Below are 22,641 nucleotides of genomic sequence, written 5' to 3' on the forward strand. Positions count from 1 at the left end.
ATTAACACAGTAAAGGATGTAAGTGCAATATGGTTTGGAAATTATAAAGCAGCCAGCAGCTAATATTAGCTCACTGCAGGTATCGGCATACATGTCGGCCGATAAACGACAACAAATATTTTGAGACGATTTCATCACCACTGTAGTTTCTCAACCAGAGAGTAGTGACAAATTTATTTTTCAACAGTAAAATGTTCTGCCCTTTACATTTAAGATAGAGGGACCCTATCATGCTCCACAACACTCTGTATTTCTCAGTATGGCGGTGACTATCGCGCGCAGAAACTCGAGTGACGATAATTACCTCTTCTGAAGAGGCCATGTTTTTTTTTAAGCCTCAGTGACCTCCTTGGCTACTAGCAACTGCGTGGAGGAGGGGTGGGCGCTGTGCTGGATCACAGAAGGCTTGTATCATGTGGCTGCGTCGACAGTGTTGTCATTACTTAGAATTCCTCATGGGGGCGACAGAAACTACGCACTATAGCTTTAAAGTGCTCATATTATGCTCATTTTCAGGTTCATTATTGTATTTAGAGGTTATATCAGAATAGGTTTAATTTTCAAAAAAACACTTTTTGTTGTACTGCACATTGCTGCAGCTCCTCTTTTCACCCTGTGTGTTGAGCTCTCTGTTTTAGCTACAGAGTGAGGCATCACATTTCTATTCCATATTTTTATTCGCAGTAGCTAGATAAGGACTACTAGCCAGTCAGAAGCAGAGTATGAGGGCATGGTAGCCAGCAGCTAGGCGAGCATTATAACGTGTGTTACAAAGTGACACATGTTCATCACGGAAGTAAAGGCTGGACTACAATAGAGCTGTTTGGAGCAGTTTGTAAAAAGTGTTTTCTGTTGGAGATGGTAAGTCCCTTTGGGGTGGACGTTGGGATTTTTACCTATAACGTGCACAAAAAAGATATACAGTATAACACAAAGGAAAGGGAAAAAGCATAATATGAGCACTTTAAGATCTAGGACTTCCGCCAATAAAAAAAACAAAGACCATGCTAATCTTGCCAATATAAAAAATCGGTTCACATTTTCTTTAATCTCATATTTCACGACGTAGTTCATGGTCAATAAAAGGTAGAAAAAGACATGAAAGGCAAACTAAATACGGGTTTGTAAACATGTTCTCATTAAATGTCCCTACTGTGTAATGTTAACTGATTTTCTATAATACTGGCAAAAAAAATTATAACATTATGTATGACAATAGTAAGAGCTGAGTATTGAATTTGTGTTGCTCATTGATCATAATTTTTTTGTGCATACCCGGTAATGTTTCTGGTGTCCTCTGATTGGCGTTTTATTCCTGGTTAAAAGCCTATGGCCCTTATAGTGCTGTTCGCATTAAATGTTTGTCTGTATGAATTTTGCATGATGAATGTCTGAGGACCGCAACGTCTCGTTAAAAAGTGAGTTCAAGGGATGGACAGGGTGCAGGATTCTTTGGTTTTCTTTTCAAGTCAGGAGTTTTTGATCCAACGCACCCCTCTCTAAGACTTGATGGTTGTGCAAGAATTTATTTTGACATTACAATCTGAAGGATTATTGAAAATGTTTGTAATGGGTTGTATAAAGAAAATTAGTATTAATATTGTGCAATTTTCATTTAAAATCACAACTCTGAACTGGTTGCATGCCCTCTAACATATTGTATTTCTGCAGCAGTCCTTCAGCTACACACATTTACCGTGTCCTTTCTCTGCAACCAGTTGTTCAAGCTACTTTTCCCCTTATCAGCTGATGTGTCGTTGAATAGAATCCCAATACCCTGTCTCTCAAGCAGAATAGACTTTGGAGCAGCGAGGGCAGTTTCAGAGCAGTTCACTGCTGGGAGGTTTAATATATATTTTCCTAAAGAAATGAAGAAGACGAAAGATAACTGGAATATATACATTTAGATTCATACATGCAATGATGTTGAAAAGAAGAAAAAGCAAATCCCAGGGCGTTTGATACTCTCTCGGGATTGGCATCTTCAGAAGTGCCATGTTTTTGACAGCTCGGGTCCACACAGAGCCTGTGTTTGCATGCTCTGACAGCCTCCTGTTGGTCTCCAGACAGCAGTCTGACAAGACGGAAGCTCTTAACTGACATCTGGGCATGTGTGGCAGGGAATACACTTGGGACTCTGCAGCACTGGAACTGTTGGCGTTTGTGTGATCTGTGTCTTCCTCGCTCACAAACACGGGCTTCTTTGAAACAGTAATCATATCTGTTGATGCACTTAGGGCTGCATGCAAATAAGGCAGCCGATCCCCACTGGTCACTAATACAATTACTTTTGTTTTCCACCTGTTTTTGGTGAGAGAAAAAAAGGCAAGACACAAAAGGCTCTTTCCTTGTCTCTTTATATGTGATATAAAACATACAGACAGGAGATGCATTCTGATTGAGCACCTGTAGAAAAAACAAACTAGCTTAACTGAAAGACAAAATCAGTTCAATTTACTCTGTGGCAACTTCAAATCACAACAATAGCACAGATAGGAAGATGCTTTTGTCAGTATATTCAGTCCTTGAATGTCATTGTCAATGATTGTCAATTAGATATTTCCATTAGGCCATTCAGGAACGGAGATATAGGCTATGCCTATTAAAACAGATGGGGGAGGAAGATTAGAAAACATCTGGGCTAAATTGTCTGAAATTAGATATTACTCTTACGTTTTTCTGTAATGATTTTAGCACAATATGGTTTGATTCTGCATCTACTGAAAGGCTGAGAGAGAGTCACCGGCAATGTATTCACTGGGTGATCAAAGTACACACGTTAATGTTGTATCTCAAAAGCTGAAGGCGTTCAAAGTAGTCATCAGTCAGAAGGTTTCTCTGTGAGGTGACCAGGTTGCCTTTCTGACTGAAGAGACGCTGGACAGGGGCCGTGGATGGCAGGGTGGTGTTGTATTTTAGGAAAAGCTGCTTCATTCTGGGGAAGTCCTGAAGGCACTCTAGGCTCTTCCCCGTTCCTTCGACGTACTTGCGGATCTCGTCCATCACTCCCCGTTGCTGGATCTGAACGGTGGGCTTAACAGACCCGTAGCTGAAGAAGTCATCTTCAGATTCAATGGTCGACAGATTCCGGCTGGGGTTTGCCTCGGTTATGTTACAGGGATCAATCTGGGATGCCTCTGTAGCCAGCAGGGAGCACATCTCCTCTCTGTCAGAGGCAGCCATCCACCACAAACGGAACTGAGGAGTTGTCGCTGTTGCAATCTTCGCTTCTGTGCTGGAAAACAGCTCCTGGAACCGCACATCAATAGCCACTACAATGGCGTTGATGACATCGCCGAAGTAATTTGCCGCGTCTTTCTGCTCGTTTAACTTGTTCTTCAGACTGAGTACGGTCGGGATGACCAGACCCAGGTAACATTTCTGCTCCGCTTGGAAAAGTTCAAGTGCAAAAGCGAGCGGGTGGAACACAGTCACGTATTCCTTCAGGAAGGCCATCTCCTCTTGCTGCATGCGCGGGACCTCCAGGCGGGCACACAGCTCTGTCAGCTCCCGCTCAGTGAGAGAGACAATCTTCTGCACAGCACAGTACTCCACATTCCAGCGTATGACAGCAGGCACAACAAGGGCCATCTTTCCTATCTCCTCTGCTGCATCCATACCGACCTGGAGATGGTGGCATTTGCTCCATATGGCGAACACCTTGGCCATCGTACTATAATGTAGCTGGCACATGGGCCCCTGTGACACAGCCTGCCAAAAGTCCTCAGTGACAATCAGCTCCAGGGTGTGTGATGCGCAGCGCTGCACAGTGGGCAGAAACAGGAGCATGTCCTGCTCTGGCTCCCCCTCGAGGACGGTGCTCACGTTCTCGTAGAACCCAATGTCATCGTCACTTTCCTGGCTGTCCACTGCAAACTCTTTGAACACACTGATGAAGGGGCTTCCGTTATCGGTGACTGTGGTCTGAACTTTACTTTCAATATTGTATGCCACGTGGATGTCATGTATCCGTCCAGCTATGGTGTCATGCGTGATTCTGCCCTGCAGCCGAGCGAACCCCAGCGCAGCAGATTTCCTCTCCAAAGAATGTCTATCAATCCAGTGGCAGGTCATCCCAAAGAAGCTTCTGTTGTAGGCTGTCCAGATGTCAGCCGTGGTGCACACGTACTGGATGCTGCTGAGTTTCGCCATCAGCTCTTCTCGCATCCTGGAGAAACCCTGGTCCACCTTTGTAAACAAAGTCACCCTGTCCATGGACTTTAGCCCTTCAGTTAAGCCTGAAATCAGTTTTCTGAAGCCAGGTTGTTCTAGCACATAAAATGACTGGCAATCTTCCACAATGAAGTTGAAAATCAGCTCATCGATCTTTGCTTGGGTCATGCATTTGGAGATGATTTCCGCTTTAAGTTTTTTGAGTTGGCAGTGCCTACTCTCCTCACCGTTGTGCTCTTCTTTCTTCCTCCCCCTCTTGACATCAGGCCTGGCTTCACAGCCCAGGTGTGTTCTCTGCAAGACAAAACGCCAGTAAGGGCTCATGTTAGTTGTTGGAGGTGTGCCATTTGTATGTTCTGAGTTTCCATTAGTTTATAAACTTCATATGCAATGAAAATACCACTTGTAAATGATTGCTTTTTTGTTTTTCTAGCGAAGTTGAACATGAAGAGCCTCCAGCGCCAAGAGTTGGTAATCAACATGCAGCTAGAATGTAACGTTATTTATCACGAGAGGAGCTATTCATTCATTGACTATTTAAAACATTAACAGGACGGCTACAGGAGGTCATTACAGGGAATTTACTTTGTGTGACTTACGTCTAAATGCTTCTTTAGGTTTGATGTTGAGGTTTTCGACGTGGACAGCAGATTTACCCTCGGCAGACATAGATTACACTGGACGATGATATTTTTTCCTTGATCTGCCTTGTACGTGAAATGGTGGCGATAACGCCAAGTATGCATGGCCGATTTGGTCTCGCCGCTGCTTTCATTGTGATCAACATCAATTTCGGACATTATCTATACTGTTATCGACGTCTTGAAATATAATAAAAGTATCGTAATCCGATTTAGTAATCGTGATTACACGTAAAGTAACGATGGCGGTAGAGAAATCCTCATGAAAAGGGGCAGGCCTTTGTTCAGATGTTGCTCTGAAAACGAAGAAGGAGAGGACACCGTCGTCACTGTTTACTTTAGCACATGCGCATTGAGAGTGCAAAATCCTTTGGGAGAATAGGCACAGTGGAGTATTGCGCATGCGTCGTACATACACGTGCGCCCACACCGTGACGTCAGGGTCCTGTCCTTGTGATTTTTACTCACATTAATGGTAGTACTTTTCCCTTTTCGGGTCCTGCTGCTGCGAGTTGGCGCCACCATCAGGGCTGCGGAAGTAAAAATGTTACAACAATAGAGAAAACATCAAATGAACAGTAATGACATAGAATAGCCATACAAGGAAATATATGATAACAAAGAAATAAGATACGACAAGACAAGATAAAATAACATAATACATCAAACTAAATTCGGTTGTTTCAGCAGTCAACAGAAAAAACAGAAATAAATATGGATAGCCTAAGTATAGAAAGTAACAGAAATAATAAAAAGAAGATGGTACTCAGTGTTTTTCTCTATTAATATAATAGAATATAGTGCAAGAGACATACATAGTATGGTATAATATAAAATGGTACGTAATGATATAGTTGGGGAATTGAGACAGTTGTGTAGTAATATAGTATAGAATAACATAATATAGGCCTATATAGTACGACAATAAAACCTCATATAGAAGTATAGTACGCAGCAATATAACAGAATAACTTATTAAATGTTTAATGTAATATGTTGTATACAGCAATAACATAGAATAACAATATAACATGGTATATGGTATAGTAGCCTATATAACAATAATTGATAAGGTGTGGTATATAATAATCGGTCCAGCAGACAGACAATAGAGAGGGAAAGGTGAGTGTTTCAAGTGGACCAGACACTGGAGAAATGGCTGTGTGTTGTTGTAGTCTGCGGTTTACGCTGTTTCAAATATATTTCATAATCTACAATAGATATATATTTCAAATACATAAAAAAAGGCTCAAATTGATTTGGTTAAACATTGTTATTGGCTGGTTTTATAGGCTTATGCTTTCACCAAATCAAAACATAGCTGAAAGTGCACCTTCTCAATCATTTAATGTTCCCCTCCACTCAAAACTGTTCCTCTGATTGCTACTTCACTACGATTCTTGATATTCCCTGTGCAGAATGATATAAGTGCAGAGATGTACACTACAAAAATATTTTCACATTCATCTGCTGAAGGAGGAACATTTCTCTGTAATCTGAGTTTACCATGTGAAAATATGAGCATGATTTAGTGACAAACGTGGTCCACTATGTAACTTACACAAGTGTGATGTGGAAACTTGAAGCCTGCAGTGCAAACACACTGAGAACGGACTTTACAGTGAAGTAGCGGATTATATATTTTCAATCAGGGAGAAGGAGTAGATGTAATTTTAAGAATTGAATTGAACTTTGTTGTAAAATTGAAGCTATTAGGCTATTCAAAGTATTTTTTATATGTTTTTAAAATATGTCTGGAGAAGAACTTTAACATCTTTGTGTTAAAGTGCCTTGAAGTAGAAACCGCTCCACACACAACCAGACATTGTCTTAACTTCATACCTCTTTTTATTTCTGCTCAGGCTACTTTGCCATGTTTTGTTCTGTTAGTTGTTGTAATTTTGTATTAGTATATGGCATTAGTGCATATCAGGTGGTTTGGTTTGTTGAAAGCTGTTCTTTCTATAAATGTGGCACGTTCACAATAATTTCACAGACAAAAACATAGACAATTCTTATTCTAAGATGAACAACAGGGTGAAATTACCCAATCTCCGTGCCAGATTTCTACAGAAACCAGTGGCAGTACTATCAAGCCAGATGTGCTGTGCCGGTCGAAGCCATCCAATAAAGTGTTTCCCGGCTAGTTTGAAAACCTTCTTTCTGGCTCAGAGATGCATTATCTTTAATCTGGTGTTCACATGGGCATGAATGGCATTTTATTTCCATGTTTAATAAACAGATTTGTCAGCTGCACGATCGTCATAAGCAGAGGAGGGAAGAGTGTGTGCGAGTGTGTCTGAGAGATGGAGATTCTGCAAGTTATTCACATGTTTCAATGTATTCCTCTCTTACTTGGCAATGATGATCACATCCATCCATCCATCCATCCATCCATCCATCCATCCATCCATCCATCCATCCATCCATCCATCCATCCATCCATCCATCCATCCATCCATCCATCCATCGGAAATCCTTTGAATCTGAGTGATTTACAGTGTGCTTGGTGAGAACATGCACTCATCAAGCATCTAATTGCTTTTTTTAATGGTCTGTTCCATGGGGGATTGGATGTTTGTTAGTGCACCAAAGAAAAGGACCTTTGTGTCAAAACCTCTCATTATTTCACTCCCAATTCCTCATTGTTGTGGCAGCTGACTGTGAGTTTGGTAATATTCATAGCTTATGTATTCAGTGAAGAGTGTCCAAATGCCTCAGCTGAGAGACAGATTGTTTTGCTAATTAATATTTTCCCAAAGATTCCACATATTTTAAATGCGTTAGGGATCCAATTGTAATTCTAAGAGGTTTTTTTTGTCCTTCCTTCATTCAACAGCACCTCCATTGGTTAGATTTGGTGAGGGTGGGGTCTCACGTTAGAGCCACTGACGTAGCAATGGGTTTTAACCGAGGCGCAGTTTGTGTAGGAACAGAGAAAAGTGTTTTGAGGCAAAGATAAAAGGGGGGAAAAAAACAGAAGACTGGAGTGGTGAGGAGGTTTGAAGTGTTCTGAATTGGTATGTTGCGGTCGTGCTGTCCTGTGCGCTTCCAACCTGTGTGGAGCCTCTGAAGTGGGCACAACTGGTGTCCTCTCATATTCACTGCTGCATCCAGTTGGTGTTGAGCATCAGGTGAACGTTTCATACAATAGTCCAGCTTCTTCTTTCACTTTTTTTGGGCTTGACTTTTTTTTTAGCCGAGGAGCAGAGAGAGTGGACACACATAAACATATGACCAGGATCCGCGCCCTGACGCGCTCCGGTGAGCGCATGTTGGACCGGTGAGAGTGTGGAATAGTATGAAGCGCCATGGCTTGGTGTGACCGCAGGGTTCAAACGTTACTGGCCACTTTGGGGGCTTTCGCTGCCTTTAGCCTGATGACCATCGCCATCGGCACGGACTACTGGCTCTATTCGCGGGCGTACATCTGCAACTCCACCAATGCCACCACAGACGAGACCCAGTCACAGCCCAAAACCAAGAGAGGCGATCTCACCCACTCCGGGCTGTGGAGAATCTGTTGTATTGAAGGTAAGCCTGCTCCAATAGTCTCACTTTAGGTCCCTGGACACCGGTAAAATATGGAGGGCTCTGCATGGTAATTTGACATATATATATTTCCTTTTCTTTTGGTAAAACAAATAGTTTGAATTTTGTCTTTTTTTCTGAGGAGTCTTTTGTTTCTCAGTGGTGCACAAAAGGACGCACTCCTTTTACGCACGCCAAATCTTTTAATCGGGAGATGAGGAAACAACAAGAAAATAGCCATAAAGTTAGAACAACTTTTAGAGGTTATAGATCAGATGGCGAAAGCCTCGATACGCACACATACGGATTTTAATACCGCTGAAATAGCAGATAAACGAGAAACAAGCGGCCGGTGACCCGCTAAGCGCGCAACACAAGCTGTGTGCCAACAGTTACATGGCATTGTGAAAGCATAGGCCCACACAATAAACGGCTGTGTTATAGGCCTAGTCTGCAACAGACTGCGATTCCTAACCGGCGCGTCTGAGCCCATTCACTTTTAAGCCGGTCGCTGCCAGGAAATGTGCGCACTGTTAGTCTACTTTCATTCATGTCTTCATTGTATCGATGCTGTTGCTTGGCAACATCCCTGAAATTGCTATGGAAACATGCCCGGTGATTTAAAAATAGATGACTCTGAGTTCGCGTCATGTCCAAGCAAAATAGAAGAAAAAAAATCGTTCTGTTTTAGAACCTTTGGTAAACATCCCCTCTTCCATCCTTTTGGAGAGTGTTTTTGAATTATTTGACAGTGACGTCTTACTTTAGAGGCAGACACTTGCCCAGTCGTCCTTCCGGCCACCCCTTGATTTCTCGCCTCAGCGATCAATGAGTGAGTCGATGTGACCGGATGGATTTCTTCATGCCATGACCATGACGCAGAGATTGATAGACACAGATTTAACAAATAAATGAAAGCAAAGACATGAAACTTGCGTATCTTCAGAATTTGTTCAGAAAGCCTACGTTTTAAAATGTAGGCATACCAAAACCGACTAAATGTATCTTCAAATGCACTGCTGGAATACAAAACAGTCCCACCACACATATTTAGCTTGAAACTATGAAACTCTATCTAAACTACAGAATTAAGAAGGACTTTATTGCCATAGGCTACATGTAGGCCTATACAGGAAGGCACTTTAGAGATACAGAGAGATGTATGAGGTGTCCACACTAAACAGCACATTGTGCTCCAGCAGCAGGGTGACTCACAGCCTTATTGTAACTTCTGGAGCATTATTGCAGTAACAACACCTTCTCACAACAGTAAATTCTTTCTTTTATGCATTTTCTTTTAACAGCATGGTTTTTGGTGTGGATACAATGAGGGTTTTAGTTGATGCCAAGACGTTTTAAAAGTTTTGTTTTGTCTTGTTTTGTCAGCTGAATATTTAAAACTCAATTGTTTGTCTACATATATATATATATAGAGAGATATATAAAAAAAAACATTTTACCTGGACACTAAATACTTTTATTGCCTTTGTAAAAATCTGTTTTGGTGTCAGATCAGGTTCTTTTGTGTATTCTGTGGATTGGCTTCATTCCCATTTTCAAGACTTAATGTCATTAGAGCCCACATATAGTGAGCTGTCATCAATGATTAAACTGTTTCTGGAAAATTGACACTTTTAGACACATGTGAAGCACACTGGTGTGTTATGACATTTGCAATTTACTGAGAGTCCTGCTTAGCTGGGAACCTGCCTGTGATGTGGAGAGATTCACAGTGTGCAGTATCCTCTGAGACCCCAAGAAATGAAAATAAATTTCAAATGCCAACCAACGGTTTTGTCAAGCATCATTTCCCATCAGTGCTTTGAAGTAAATAATGAACGTGGAATAATGACAGTAGAGACTCAGTGGATGCTGATGAGGTTGGAACTCAATGAGTGCAATGAGACTTCTTTTTGAATGCATCATATGCACAAACAAAGGCCAGCCTATCCTATCATTCTCTCCTGTGCTAATAGTTTCACCTCTGTGCCTCTGCTTAAAACTACAAGAAGCTGCTGGGCAATCTGTTTTCATGGAGACTCATAAGTATAGGTGAGAAAGGGAGAAGACAAGGAAGGAAGACACACACACACCCCTCCGGTCATAATGAGAAGCACACTGGGTTATTGATGGGGACAGCTCTGTGTGTATCACAGCTACAGGGGAAAACATCCCCACGTTTAGCTGAACAGATCAGCGACTACATGTCTTTCTCTCAGCGGCAACACGTTGCTGTGACACACAGCAGCCGTTCAGCACTATTTTCTTCTCAGAACCCTTTAATGAATGTTCTCCAGCAGGCCTGCATGACATTTAAAGGAGCAGGCAGGAATATATTATATATTTTGCTTTTTTCTGCTGTTTGTTTTCCCACATGAATGTTGTGAGGCCAGGGTAGCACTGAGTGCGCCTAATTTGCATCAGAATCGGCAATGCATCAGAGGCTGTTGCTCATGTGTGACTCGATTACATAAAACCAACTCTTGAGAATGAGAAATAATCTAATTAGCAGGTACATATTTACAGTAAACACCCCAGCTCGCGGTGAGTTAGCGTGAGTGGTGAGGCATGGAACAGTTGGGTTTTATTTATTTTTTTTGGGGGGGGGGGGCACTTTGCCATTCACACCATGCTCCACAAGTCTGTAATTAAAGCGCAACAACTGAGAAGCCATGCGGGGTTACTTATTAGCCAGCAGGCCCCAACTTCCACCTCGACACTCCAGCCCCCTCTCCTCATCTCTTAATAGGTTGAACTCTCGTCATATTTTTTTTTCTGCTTCATTTTTTAATGAACCACTGTCACCTCATTCAAACCCACGAACCCCCTGCCCCTTTTCATTTTGGGTGCATTCAATTTCTCTTCTCCTTTTAAAGTTTCGTGCCAAAAGTTATATGAGAAGACCAATGCCACTCTCATGGCTGGTTGGTAAATATGAAGTTATCACCAGCAGCCAGTTAGCTTAGCTTAGCATTAAGATTGGACATGGAGGGAAACAGCTATCCTCCTTCTGCCCAATGGTAACAAAAATTCCATCTTTCAGTACATAACCCCATTTTTTTTATGCTTTCTTAGTGAGTTTTAGAGGTGCTGGTAAATAGATTTTGTTTAGTTTGGACAGAGCCAGGCCAGCTGTCTGCCCCTAGTTCCTATCTTTGTGCTAAGCTAAGCTAACTGGCTGCTAAACTAACAGTAGCTTCATATTCACCGTGCAGACATGAGAATTATGAGTATATGAATTATTATGAGTATTGAGCTTCTTATCTAACTCTCAGCAAGAACGCAAAAAGGTGTTTCCCAAAATGTTGAGCTTTTCATTCAACTGAGCTTTTAATTGTCCAGAAGTAGCAGGGCTTCTGTTGTTTCAATACTAACACGTTACATTCCTCATAGCTTTCAGTTGTTTCATCCCTTTACCATCCATCTGCAGTAACATAAAGATATTAATTTAATATCTTGGGACTGTAATGGTAAATACATTTTTAAAAGGTAGTTTTTTTAGGATGGAACACCGGGATTACCACTTGATACATTAGAAAAGGACAGGGATAAAGGAAAGTACAGCAATCTGAATCCCTTTTTTAAACATGTATTACATTTTTATGGGACAGGGTTTTTGTCCTGACAATTTTAAATACTAGAATAACACTGGAAATAAGCAACTACAATAATTTATTTTAACACTCATATAGGCTACTGTTTTCTAAAGTGACACTGTCCTCATTGTTCTGACCGAATATTAGGTTTCAATCACTTGGGAAATATACAATATGTTAGAGAGAACCGAGGGCTGCAGTGCAATAGATCATTCAATAATATCTTTAACATCATGTTGAAAAAACAGTAAACATTACATTTTTATAAGTAAGTGACGAAGCATAACATCTTTCACAACAGACTACATGGTTAGGGTAGGGGTTGATAGATCTTCGTGGATACACAGGCACAGTCAACATCAAGCAGAGCTGTGTTTGAAGAAATTGCTGCCTGCTGACAATTTAATTTACCAACTGTCAGTCATATCAACACTGAATCACTGATGTCTTTTCCAAAAATGCTTTTCTTTCATCCTCACATGGGCTGAAAGAAAAATAAAACTAGAAGGGTTTATTTGATTATACAGTTGCTTTTATACTTTGTCCTGGCATTCCCTGCTTCCAAAGTAATTGCATGTGAAGTCACAGTGAGTTGTGCGTGCATGTCTGCGTTTGATATCAAGGCCCAGTAACAGTGTACAGCTTCATAAAACCTACCCATCCCACCTGCTGTAAACCTCAGAGCGCTGTTCCTCATCAGTGTCGGAGATCTAAAAAGCATCAAGGATAAGAACAAAGCAGAACATGGTGCTGCTACTCCTTTTTCCTTGTAGATTTGTTATGTGTATAACTGAAAGTGCATCACCCACTGTAGGCTACTTGTGAAATGCGATATTAAAGTCACTTCTGATTGGTTTATTCATCAATCTATTTGCAGAGCAATTGAAGTGTGTGGAAGTGGGGGCATGTGTCTCGTGGAGCTTCTGGTCATGATATACTGCACTCCTGGAGACACCAGCTCCCTTATTGGCTGAGCAGCGTTAATTCAAAATAATGATGATGTGCATCATCCTGTTGCCAGTGGCACCACAGCTGCTCCCAATGCATGTACTACATGTCTGTGTGCTTGGTTGTGTTGGCAGTTATGTACTGTTATGTGGTGAAGGAGGTTTGGGAAGTGCCATCTCTTATGTGATGGGTATCAAAATACAATGAAAATGTCAAAAGCATCCTTGGAGATTGTTTATGTAAATGAGCTTATAATAATAATAATAAATTGAATTTATAAAGCGCTTTTCACAAACTCAAAGTCGCTTTTTATTAAGGGCTAACGGGTTGCCATGGAGAACAGGAGGAAATGCTCAGCATGGGGCTTTGCAACTCCAGTCAGGTCCAGGGAACATATTATTTCCCATGTGTTTACTGTGCGAGATTCTCAATTTGTCACAACACAATCACTTTATAACATCCCCCAAATTTGTGGATAAGCACTTTTTATATAACTCAGGTGACCAGCTATATGTCTGTCTGGCAAACCTTTGTTTCTACTTGTCCACTCAGTTTCTCAGCTTTTACATTGCACAACTGTCCTCCAACATTTGTAGCACAAAAAACACATTTTCCCCATTATCGCTGTCTCTACCTTCCTGATTTCTCTCTTATTGATTCCCTGCTCTCCTCCTCTCTCTTTATGTGGCCTCTTGTCTATTTTTTATCTCCATAATTCTTCTGTTCCCTGTGCTTTTGTTGTTTCATTTCCTTGTACCTTCTTCCCTCATCTCCGCTCCCTCCCTCCTCCTTCTCTCCCAGCTATATAGTCAGCATTCGGCCTTTTTTTTCATTTCACAAAGCGTCCAGCTGACAGCCTACACACACACACACACGCACACACACGCACGCACACGCACGCACACGCACGCACACGCACGCACGCGCACACACGCACACACACACACACACACACACACACACACACACACACACACACACAGGAGACAAGACAGGACAGGCGTCAGGCTGGCTGGAGTAGCTGGGGTCTAGACTGGAGCAGAGCAAGGAGAATATTGTGTACAAGTCAAAATTAATAGTAGGGTTCTGGGTTCACAAATTTGAATTTTTTTAATGTTTTAAAGCAGTTTGACACAGTTTAGTAAAGGTGTCTGTATTTTCACGGTTCTTGATCTAACCACAAGAGCCAGATGTGTTTTTGCACAAGGCACAAAGTCTCACATCACTGCTTAAAATAGTCCACAGCCCTTTTTTTTTCCATCTGTGACTAGACACAGAAACTTGTGCTCCATTTCCACTGACTGATTTGACGCTAATTAATTTGATGTCCCTTATTAAGTAGCAGACCTAGTTAATGGAAGCAAGCGTGCCCTTAAAAGCTGTGGCACAGACGATGATGGCTGTTGACCGTTTGGCACCTGGGAAATGGAGTTGACAGGTGTCTGTCACTGGTATAGTCAGTTAATGGAAAGGTTGACATTTATCCTGTGGTAGGTCAGCTCGAATCATCTGTGCCTGAGCCTGTTGGGCCATTAGAGATGAAAAGGGATAAAAAAAAAAAAAAGTCGTTAATGCTTACACAGAAAGGCAAAGCTAAAGGGTTTGGAGGGTGGTGTCTTTTTTTTAATTTCTCCCAAAACCAAGAACACAAGAGCAAAAGTGTACTAAATTGATTAAAAGTGTGTTTATTTTCTCTAACGTAAGCTACACTTTTATTTGCAGCTGACTAGCTCATTAACAAAAAATAGCCCCATTTACAACTAGCACATCCACTTTGAAAATATGAACAAGTAAGCTAAGCAGCCAAACAGGGTTATGTAAGAATGAAAAAGTAATTTTTCCTTCTCATGCCTATAATAGGCTATATAATAGCGTTACATACAGCAATACAAGAGCAATTTTTTCTTTATTTAAATGCCTGGCATATGCAGCTTTAACCTCAGTCTTTCAGCACAGTGTCATATATATAACCATCAAGTGCATATTGTAACAGAGTTCTTGAAGGTGGACAAAAGCAGGCTTCTCATTTCTAGCCTGCTTTTGTCCACCTTCATATGAAATCAAAGTCTCATTGCTTCAAAAATTACTAACATTTCAGGTGGTGAATGTTCCACTGTTATCATAAACTGCATTATGTGCTGTGTGAGAACTGAATGCTTGACAGGTGTAGCAACGGTAACTAAGGCTGGTGGGGGCTTAGTGAATGCTCACTTGCTTACCTGGGATTCAGAGAAATGCAAAGATACGCACATGAACACATAATGCATGGGGGGGGAAATAGGCTTCTTGTTCCTCCCGGCATTCAACCATTAACCTGAGCTGGATTTGGACACAAGACATCAAATCCCTCTGGGTAACACAATCTTAAATCCCACCGCCGCAAAGCGTATGCACTGATCCCCGAAACACACAAACACATACACCTTGTCACGTAGCCTTTCTTCCCCCAATATGTGTGCATTGTGCTGTCATCTTCAGTTTGTGTGGTTTGCGGTGGACTCAGAGAGATATGAACAAGAACAATCCTTGTCTGACCCTCAGCATGCTTTTATACAGTTTAGGTCAAAGGTCAAAGTCTCATTTATGGTTGGAGGTAAAAACCAGGCAGAGGATGAAGGTAATCCTTTTGTGCACTATATGTACTGTATGGATCCAGTTTATTCCATCCAACAAAAGCTATACACCGAAAGAAAAACAATGGTTTTAAAATAAAGTGCTTATTAAAAACAAAAAGCTTAAACAATGTATTTTCTTAGTGTTAAAGTTCTCATATTAAACAGTATAAATAACACTTGCCTGACTGTGGTATTTATTGCTAACAGTTGCCACAAAAAAAAGTAAGAGTTAAAGGCTGTGTTTCCCTTTTCATGTCCCGCTGCTCTCTGTCTCTTCTTTCTCTAGAAGTTGCACTGTTGACAAAAAATAACCAGAGGTCATACGAAAAGTGACTTCCCACTCCTTCCTCTTTTATCAGAGACAAGAGCACAGGAGTGTCTTACTCCAGTGGACACTGTTTAACAAAAAACAGGACACTGGGTTGAGAGCAATTGTGGCTCTGACTCGAGCAGCCCCACATCCTTTACTGTTATAACCAACCGAAACCAACTGGAGATTGATGGATTCACAACAAAAGTCCCCCAAGCATCAAATACATCCAGTTTAACTTCAGCTTGCCTCAAAAGGAGATTTATGCATGTGTTCTTTATCCTATTATTTGTTGGTTAAACAGTCTACAGCACCTTGTGGACTATAAGTCATCATTATTTTGGAGACTCTTTCTCTTTGTCCTGCAGGCATCAATCAAGGCAGCTGTTACAGAATCAACCATTTCCCCGACGATAATGACTACGACACAGACAGCTCTGAATACCTGCTTCGTAAGTGCTCCCCACTCGTCGTCTTTGTCTGGCCTTTATCATTCCTTTACTTGTCAGGGCATGCAGGAAGTCCACTAACCTTCAGTGTGTTATTGTTTGATTCTGAGAGCAGTCTCCAAACAGGCAACACATTTTTTTATGTATAGAGACAAATAAAATGCAGAACAAAGGCGGAGAAAGGGAGCAGAGTAATTCTGACAGCATTCAGTAAGACAGGTTTCAAAGTTCAGTTCAGGACTCAATTACAAGCATTTTTCTCAGACTGTGACCACAACCAAAGGTATTTGGTTTTTATATGTGTCTGTTTGGATGTCTGACTGTTCTTGTAATGATTTTAAAGCAATATTACAAACACTGCAGTGTATACCATAAGGCACAGCCAATTGAGTATCTGCATAATATGTAGAGAGGAACAAAGATGACTTATAAGACTGGACAAAGTCTAAACTCAATCTATTAGTCAGACCAAAGACAAAAAGGGTGTAATAAAAGACTTAACAGTTGAATAAGCTCATCCATCCTTGTAAACTTGTAAAATGGCACAGTGATTAATTTCTGGCGAGGTGATAGTGAGTGAGAGATCCGTTACATCCTGCAGCTAATTAGCAACGTTTTGTCACAACAAGGCCACCAAAAGTGGATGTAAGAAGAGAGGGGATTGGGAAAATGAGGCCTCTACAAAATGAAAATCTAAATAATTTACAGTAAAAGACATTTTACTTTACTGTTATTAATGTATTTATTGTTTTATTTTGCTATCTATAAATTGCTTCATAATTTGACTTGGGTGCTGTTATATGGATTGATTCATGATTTGATTCATTTGTATTCATCTTTTACTAAACGGTAACTCTTTATTGTCCAATCAAATATTGGTTAATGAACTGTGTTAAAACCATTTACAGTGACTTAATCACTTACCCGATTATACATTCATCATGTCATGTGCTTCCTCCTCCATCTCTGCAGGTATAGTCCGTGCCTCCAGTGTGTTCCCCATCCTCAGCACCATCCTGTTGATGCTCGGCGGGCTGTGTGTCGGGGTGGGCCGAGTCTACAACAAGACCAGCAACGTCCTCCTCAGCGCAGGCATACTCTTTGTAGCTGCAGGTGAGCTGGAGGATTACACTTGTCAATCATGCTCCCAGCGATCAGCAATCATGTAAGAGCTGGGGCTTTATAATAAAGAAAAGCTGCTTGATGTAGCACCTGTGTGTATCACATATTGGTCATCATCAAAGGTGCAATCACACAGATGAACTCCATTCCTCACTGAAGGTCAGGATGTCCATTTATCATACACCTCACACACAAGTGATGACGACACGTGTTATTAATGATCTCGGTAGTGATGAGAGTCCTGTAACCACTGACTGATTAACAGCTTTACACAGTGGGAGTTCGTGGGCTCCATCATTGTTACTGGTAAAGTCATGGATAATTGATCTGCCCATATTAACTTTTCCTCTCTACTTGTTTGTCTACACTATTTTATCCACTAGGCTACATTACATGCCACCATGCCTTTTTCCTGTTCTTGTTTCTGTTTCTTGTTTATCAGGTCTGAGCAACATAATTGGCATCATCGTCTACATCTCCAGCAATGCAGGAGACCCCAGTGATAAACGGGACGATGACAAGAAGTACACTTACTCCTACGGTTGGTCGTTCTACTTTGGCGCCCTATCCTTCATAGTGGCGGAAACTGTGGCTGTCCTCGCCATCAACATCTACATTGAGAGAAACAAGGAAGTTCGTTGGAAGGCGCGACGCGAGTTCATCCGTTCGCTCTCTTCCTCTTCCCCGTACTCGAGGATACCAAGCTTCCGCTACCGCCGGCGGACATCACGCGCCAGCTCTCATTCAACAGAGGCATCGCGAGAGAACTCGCCTGTGGTCGGTCTGAAGGGGAGGCCATCTTCCAGTGGGGCCCTGGACGAGCTGTCTATGTACGCCCTGGCGAGGGACAGTGTGACGGAGAACACGTACAGCCCCGAACATGAGGCGTCTGCTGAGTTCCTCCAGGTCCATAACTGTTTCCCCAATGATTTAAAGGACGGGGTGAATCGCAGGACCACACCGGTGTGATGGGCATGTTGCTGGGCTCGAGGTTCACCTCGAAGTGGAGGAATAGTAAATAATGAAAAATCTGTTGGCTAATCTGTTGGAGCCTGAGTGCTTGTGATAGCCTGCCACCTTAGACACACAGTATTCGGAGAGACTGTCCTTTTTGAAAGGACCTGAGGAGAAAAGAGGACAGTCAGCTGGATGGAAGATGAGCCAGTTAACCGAACCTTCATTTATCTGCCTGTAGAGATCATCAAAGCAGAATAAATGTACATTCGAAATTGGCATTATCTTTCAACTGTCAAAATGCTTTATTGAGCAGTGTGTGGATTACAACCCTTGTCTGTGTAATGGTCACTAAACATTGTGGGTGTGAGATGTACCAATCAGCAGTATTCTACCTGTAAATTATTCAACAAGGTGCTAAATGAAATATACTCTTCAACTTGAAAGTGTTCCTTTTGTGTGTGCAGTTTCTATAAAGTGTCGACCCTTCTCCAAAGTTTGTATTGTGTCCTCATAACTAGTTTGGTCTTGCCTTATGCTCTAATCATAAGTTTGATAGAGACAACAGCACAGTCCTTTAGAATAATGCATGGCCTTTTAAACAAACAAATATTTTTACGGTAGTATGGTTTGGGAGTCAGTGTCTTCACAAATGATTGACTTGCTGAGTTGTAATGTATTGAATGTTTAGTATTTTAGCTGATTGTACAAGTCAACCATCCAATCCTCCAAATATGAAAAGTATGAACTATGAAAGGTTTTGTCTCCCTCGCCGTTTCGTCCTTAATCTTATTCTTCTCTGACATTTGTTAGTCGAACAAAATGTCCATGTTGTCAGTAGAGCACCTATGTTCAATGGCCCCTTTTCATTCACTTCCATATCAGTTCAGGCCATCCATCCATCAACACCTCCCGATGGATGTGACATTGTGTATGTCACAAGAGAAGAGCAGCTGACAAAAAGATGGACCCTAGAACTGTGAAAACGGCACAGGTCAGGACTTCCCTTTGCTCTGAATGAAAACAGAGTGTTTAATGGATAAGGATCAGAGCCAGGCGGGGAATGCTTGTCTGTCTGTCACATTGCCTGTGAGTCCATCTGGCTGCCTTTTCCCCCCCTCCCATGTCGAACACAGGACCCAGAAAGAGGCAGAGGGAGCTGTCTGCTCTGCGTCTCTGAAGGATTTGGCTTCAATAACCAGACGTGTGTGTGTGTGTGTGTGTGTGTGTGTGTGTGTGTGTGTGTGTGTGCGTGTGTGCGTGTGTGCGTGTGCGTGTGCGTGTGTGTGTGTGTGTGTGTGTGTGTGTGTATATACTGTCATCCTGCACGTCCATGATTCTTTTAGTTCTCTCAGGAAATACTATGTTGTTGTGGCAGGTTAAACACTTTTGAGGTCCTCTCCCTACTTTGTGGCAGTGCTGGGAAATGGACCAGGGATAAAGATAAACCTGGTAAAAATGATTTGAGGGAGAAAAAAAAAACGCCATACTGTATTTATTAAATGCTGTGACTGTGCTGTGATCTTGAGCTTTCTCCAAGAACCAGCTGGTGTTTTTATTTTATTTTATTTCAGTCTTAGGGCTATTCAGTTGGTTCTGGTTTGGCAAGTGAGCTCACCCAACCACAGAGTCGTATTTGATTGTATTTTGTGTGTTTGATATACCGTTAGAGATAACACTTCATATACCAGGCTTAGCTCATAGAATAAAAGAAAGCCATCAGTATGATCCATTCTGAGTGTACACTTTTATATTACGGTTTTGGGGGTAAAATCCAAATGTATTTGTTTGTAATGTAAAGCTGTATATAAAAGTACAATAAAAAAAAAACATTGAATGTTCAACAGAGGATTCAAAGCATTATTTGTTAGTATATGTCTCAATAATAATGCCTTGATGCAATCTGGCATAGGTCATACAATTTAATTTACCATTTCATATTCAGGTAATCACACACTGGTTTTGCTTTTATCGGTCAAAAGGGTCAATCTATTAAATATTCCTTTGTGTACGGTAAAGTACAGTACATGGAGACTATATTTTATATTCATGTGTATGCAGCAGCTGTACTTCACTGTATGTGCTTATATTGATTCATGGCTTACTATTATTGTGAAATAAGCACATTCAAACTCAATTCTTTTTTTAAGAAATCAACGACTAACATAAATAATTCAACCTCTGGGAACCATGAATGTCTGTAGAAAATTTGATTTGAATCCTTCCAATAGCTGTTGAGATGTTTCAGTCTGGAAGCGGTGGATCGACCGACCAACAGACTGACATTGCCATCCCTAGAGGCATGCTGCTAAGATGGTTAAAAATCCACACGGTTATTTAATTGACGCAAAAGAATAAACCTCCAACTATGTATAACAGAATACAGATACAGATGTATGGGATGTATGCAAAAATAATTACGGTCATAAGCATTCACCTCAGTTTACCTTGATTTCCATTGAAGACCTTTGATTGCTGCGTTTCGTTCAGATTTCTGTGGCTGACCTTCTCTGAGTCCTGAATGCCTCTTCAGTTCGGCTGCATGAGACTGAATCAGTAGCCTCAGAGTCTCTACGTTGTTTGGCAAAGAAATAAATCATTCAGCATCATGCTGATGGCAGCGCTCTTAGATCAAAATGCGTTTGAATCTCAATTTACCGATTGAAAAAAAAGAGTGTGGGCAGAGAAATGGACTATTCAGCTGAGGTTAAATTTCTTAAATTTCTTTTTGCTAAGTCAAATGTTTTTACTTTTTAAGACAAAATGGAGGCTTCTTAACAATAATGTCTTTTCACAGATCTCTTTATTTGGCCATATGCAGCTATGAACCTGCAAGGAAAAGCCGTATATATCACCTATATTGCAATACAAGCACTGTATCATATACTTGGAGAACTCTCTATTTTAATAACCATGACAGAGAGGTATGGTGTGCCTCATATTATTGTAAAAACAAAATGAAAACTACATTACCCTGTTTGATATGTGTAATTATGCTGGTGAGAGGGGCTGTTTATCTAGCTGGGGAAATTATCTTTTGATAGTGATATCTGATGTACAACAGTTACATCAGCACCTTCTAATTTCCACCTAATTTCATTTTTCTTCAATATGTGCTCATTAACTCACAATTCACTGTCCCACATCACCTAAACTTCATGTTGATCGATGGCCGAAGCTTTTGCCGAACAGGTCAAATGAGTGACGTCGGCGTCAGTGTGTATGGTAACTGATCCCGTTGTTTTAGAGAGGAATATTAACATGACCCTCATAGAAATGGCCTCGGGACATGGGTATTCTAATTTAGCTTGAGTAATGTTGCCTGTCATTAGCAGATGAATACAGTCGGGTCCCACTGAAGGCTGTGCAATCTATTCTGTTATGGGTAAAATTAGCCTCCAGTTAAGGCGGTTTTTCATCCTGGAATAAAAATTCTGACAGGGAAGCTGGCAGCTGTAATTGAAGTTAATCACTGCGGAGTTTAGATGTGTCAATCCTTATTTCAGCAGAAGTGAATTCTGACATTGCTCTAACTGTTCAGGTACTGACAAGCTTGCCAGTGATGTTTTTCTTGTAATGTAGTCAGAGACTCTTGCCAGATGCTGTCATCTGTTTCAGTATTTCTCATCCCTGCTCGCTTGATAGGAGGTGATCGCTCCAGTAGGAGTCACTTGTATCGTTGATGAGGTGTCACCGCAGTCGTCCACATTGTTGGTTGTTGCTTGGAGACCCTGCAGCTGTGAGGTGTTTGGTTTCTCCACAGTCACCAGGGGAGTGTGAGCATATGAAGCAGGTCAGAGGGTCACCCAGAAAGACAGGCTGCGCCGAAAGACACTATTATTACACACTTAGACAAGTGGTTGCTCTCACAGCCTCCTCCTCTGGGACAAATAAAGGCAGGTTTGCCACAAATACTTCCAAGGTGGAACGTGATAATGAACACAACTGTCTCTCATGTCTCCCTCTCTTTTTAAGCTAGCGAGTGAGATGATTTATCTTTGATAATCATTTTCCTGGTTCAGTTAGGTACCGATGGTGTTTACAGAAAGCACTTTTGCTCTCTAATTCATTTTCTAAAAAGTGTGCAACATCAGACTTGCTGTGGTGTTTCTGTCCAGCTCTCTTTTTTATACACACAGAGATGAACACATATTTAATATAATTAGGGAATGCAATATACAAACAAACTGTTTTACGCTCTTACACACACACACACACACACACACACACACACACACACACAAACAAACGATTCTCTCGAAACACTTTCCCTTTACCTCTTGCCCTTTCAACGTTTTGCCA

General features: G+C 41.3%; 2 protein-coding genes across 2 annotated transcripts; one reads left to right on the forward strand and one right to left on the reverse strand.

The window, feature by feature from the left end:
• Positions 1-2,340: 2,340 nt before the first annotated feature.
• zbedx (zinc finger BED-type containing X) lies at positions 2,341-5,105 on the reverse strand. Its single transcript, XM_078270028.1, has 2 exons — positions 4,773-5,105; positions 2,341-4,467 (listed from the first exon to the last, which is right to left on the reverse strand). Exons 1-2 carry the CDS (start codon positions 4,971-4,973, stop codon positions 2,755-2,757), a joined length of 1,914 nt encoding a protein of 637 aa, XP_078126154.1. The 5' UTR covers positions 4,974-5,105; the 3' UTR covers positions 2,341-2,754.
• Positions 5,106-8,125: 3,020 nt separating this feature from the next.
• On the forward strand, positions 8,126-20,092 carry LOC144530103 (voltage-dependent calcium channel gamma-4 subunit-like). The gene is made up of 4 exons (XM_078269532.1): positions 8,126-8,348; positions 16,183-16,266; positions 17,236-17,376; positions 17,828-20,092. The coding sequence occupies exons 1-4, from the start codon at positions 8,126-8,128 to the stop codon at positions 18,352-18,354; spliced, it is 975 nt and encodes a 324-aa protein (XP_078125658.1). The 3' UTR covers positions 18,355-20,092.
• Positions 20,093-22,641: the final 2,549 nt, after the last annotated feature.

Source organism: Sander vitreus, chromosome 15 (assembly GCF_031162955.1).
Source record: "Sander vitreus isolate 19-12246 chromosome 15, sanVit1, whole genome shotgun sequence".
Classification (NCBI taxonomy): domain Eukaryota; kingdom Metazoa; phylum Chordata; class Actinopteri; order Perciformes; family Percidae; genus Sander; species Sander vitreus.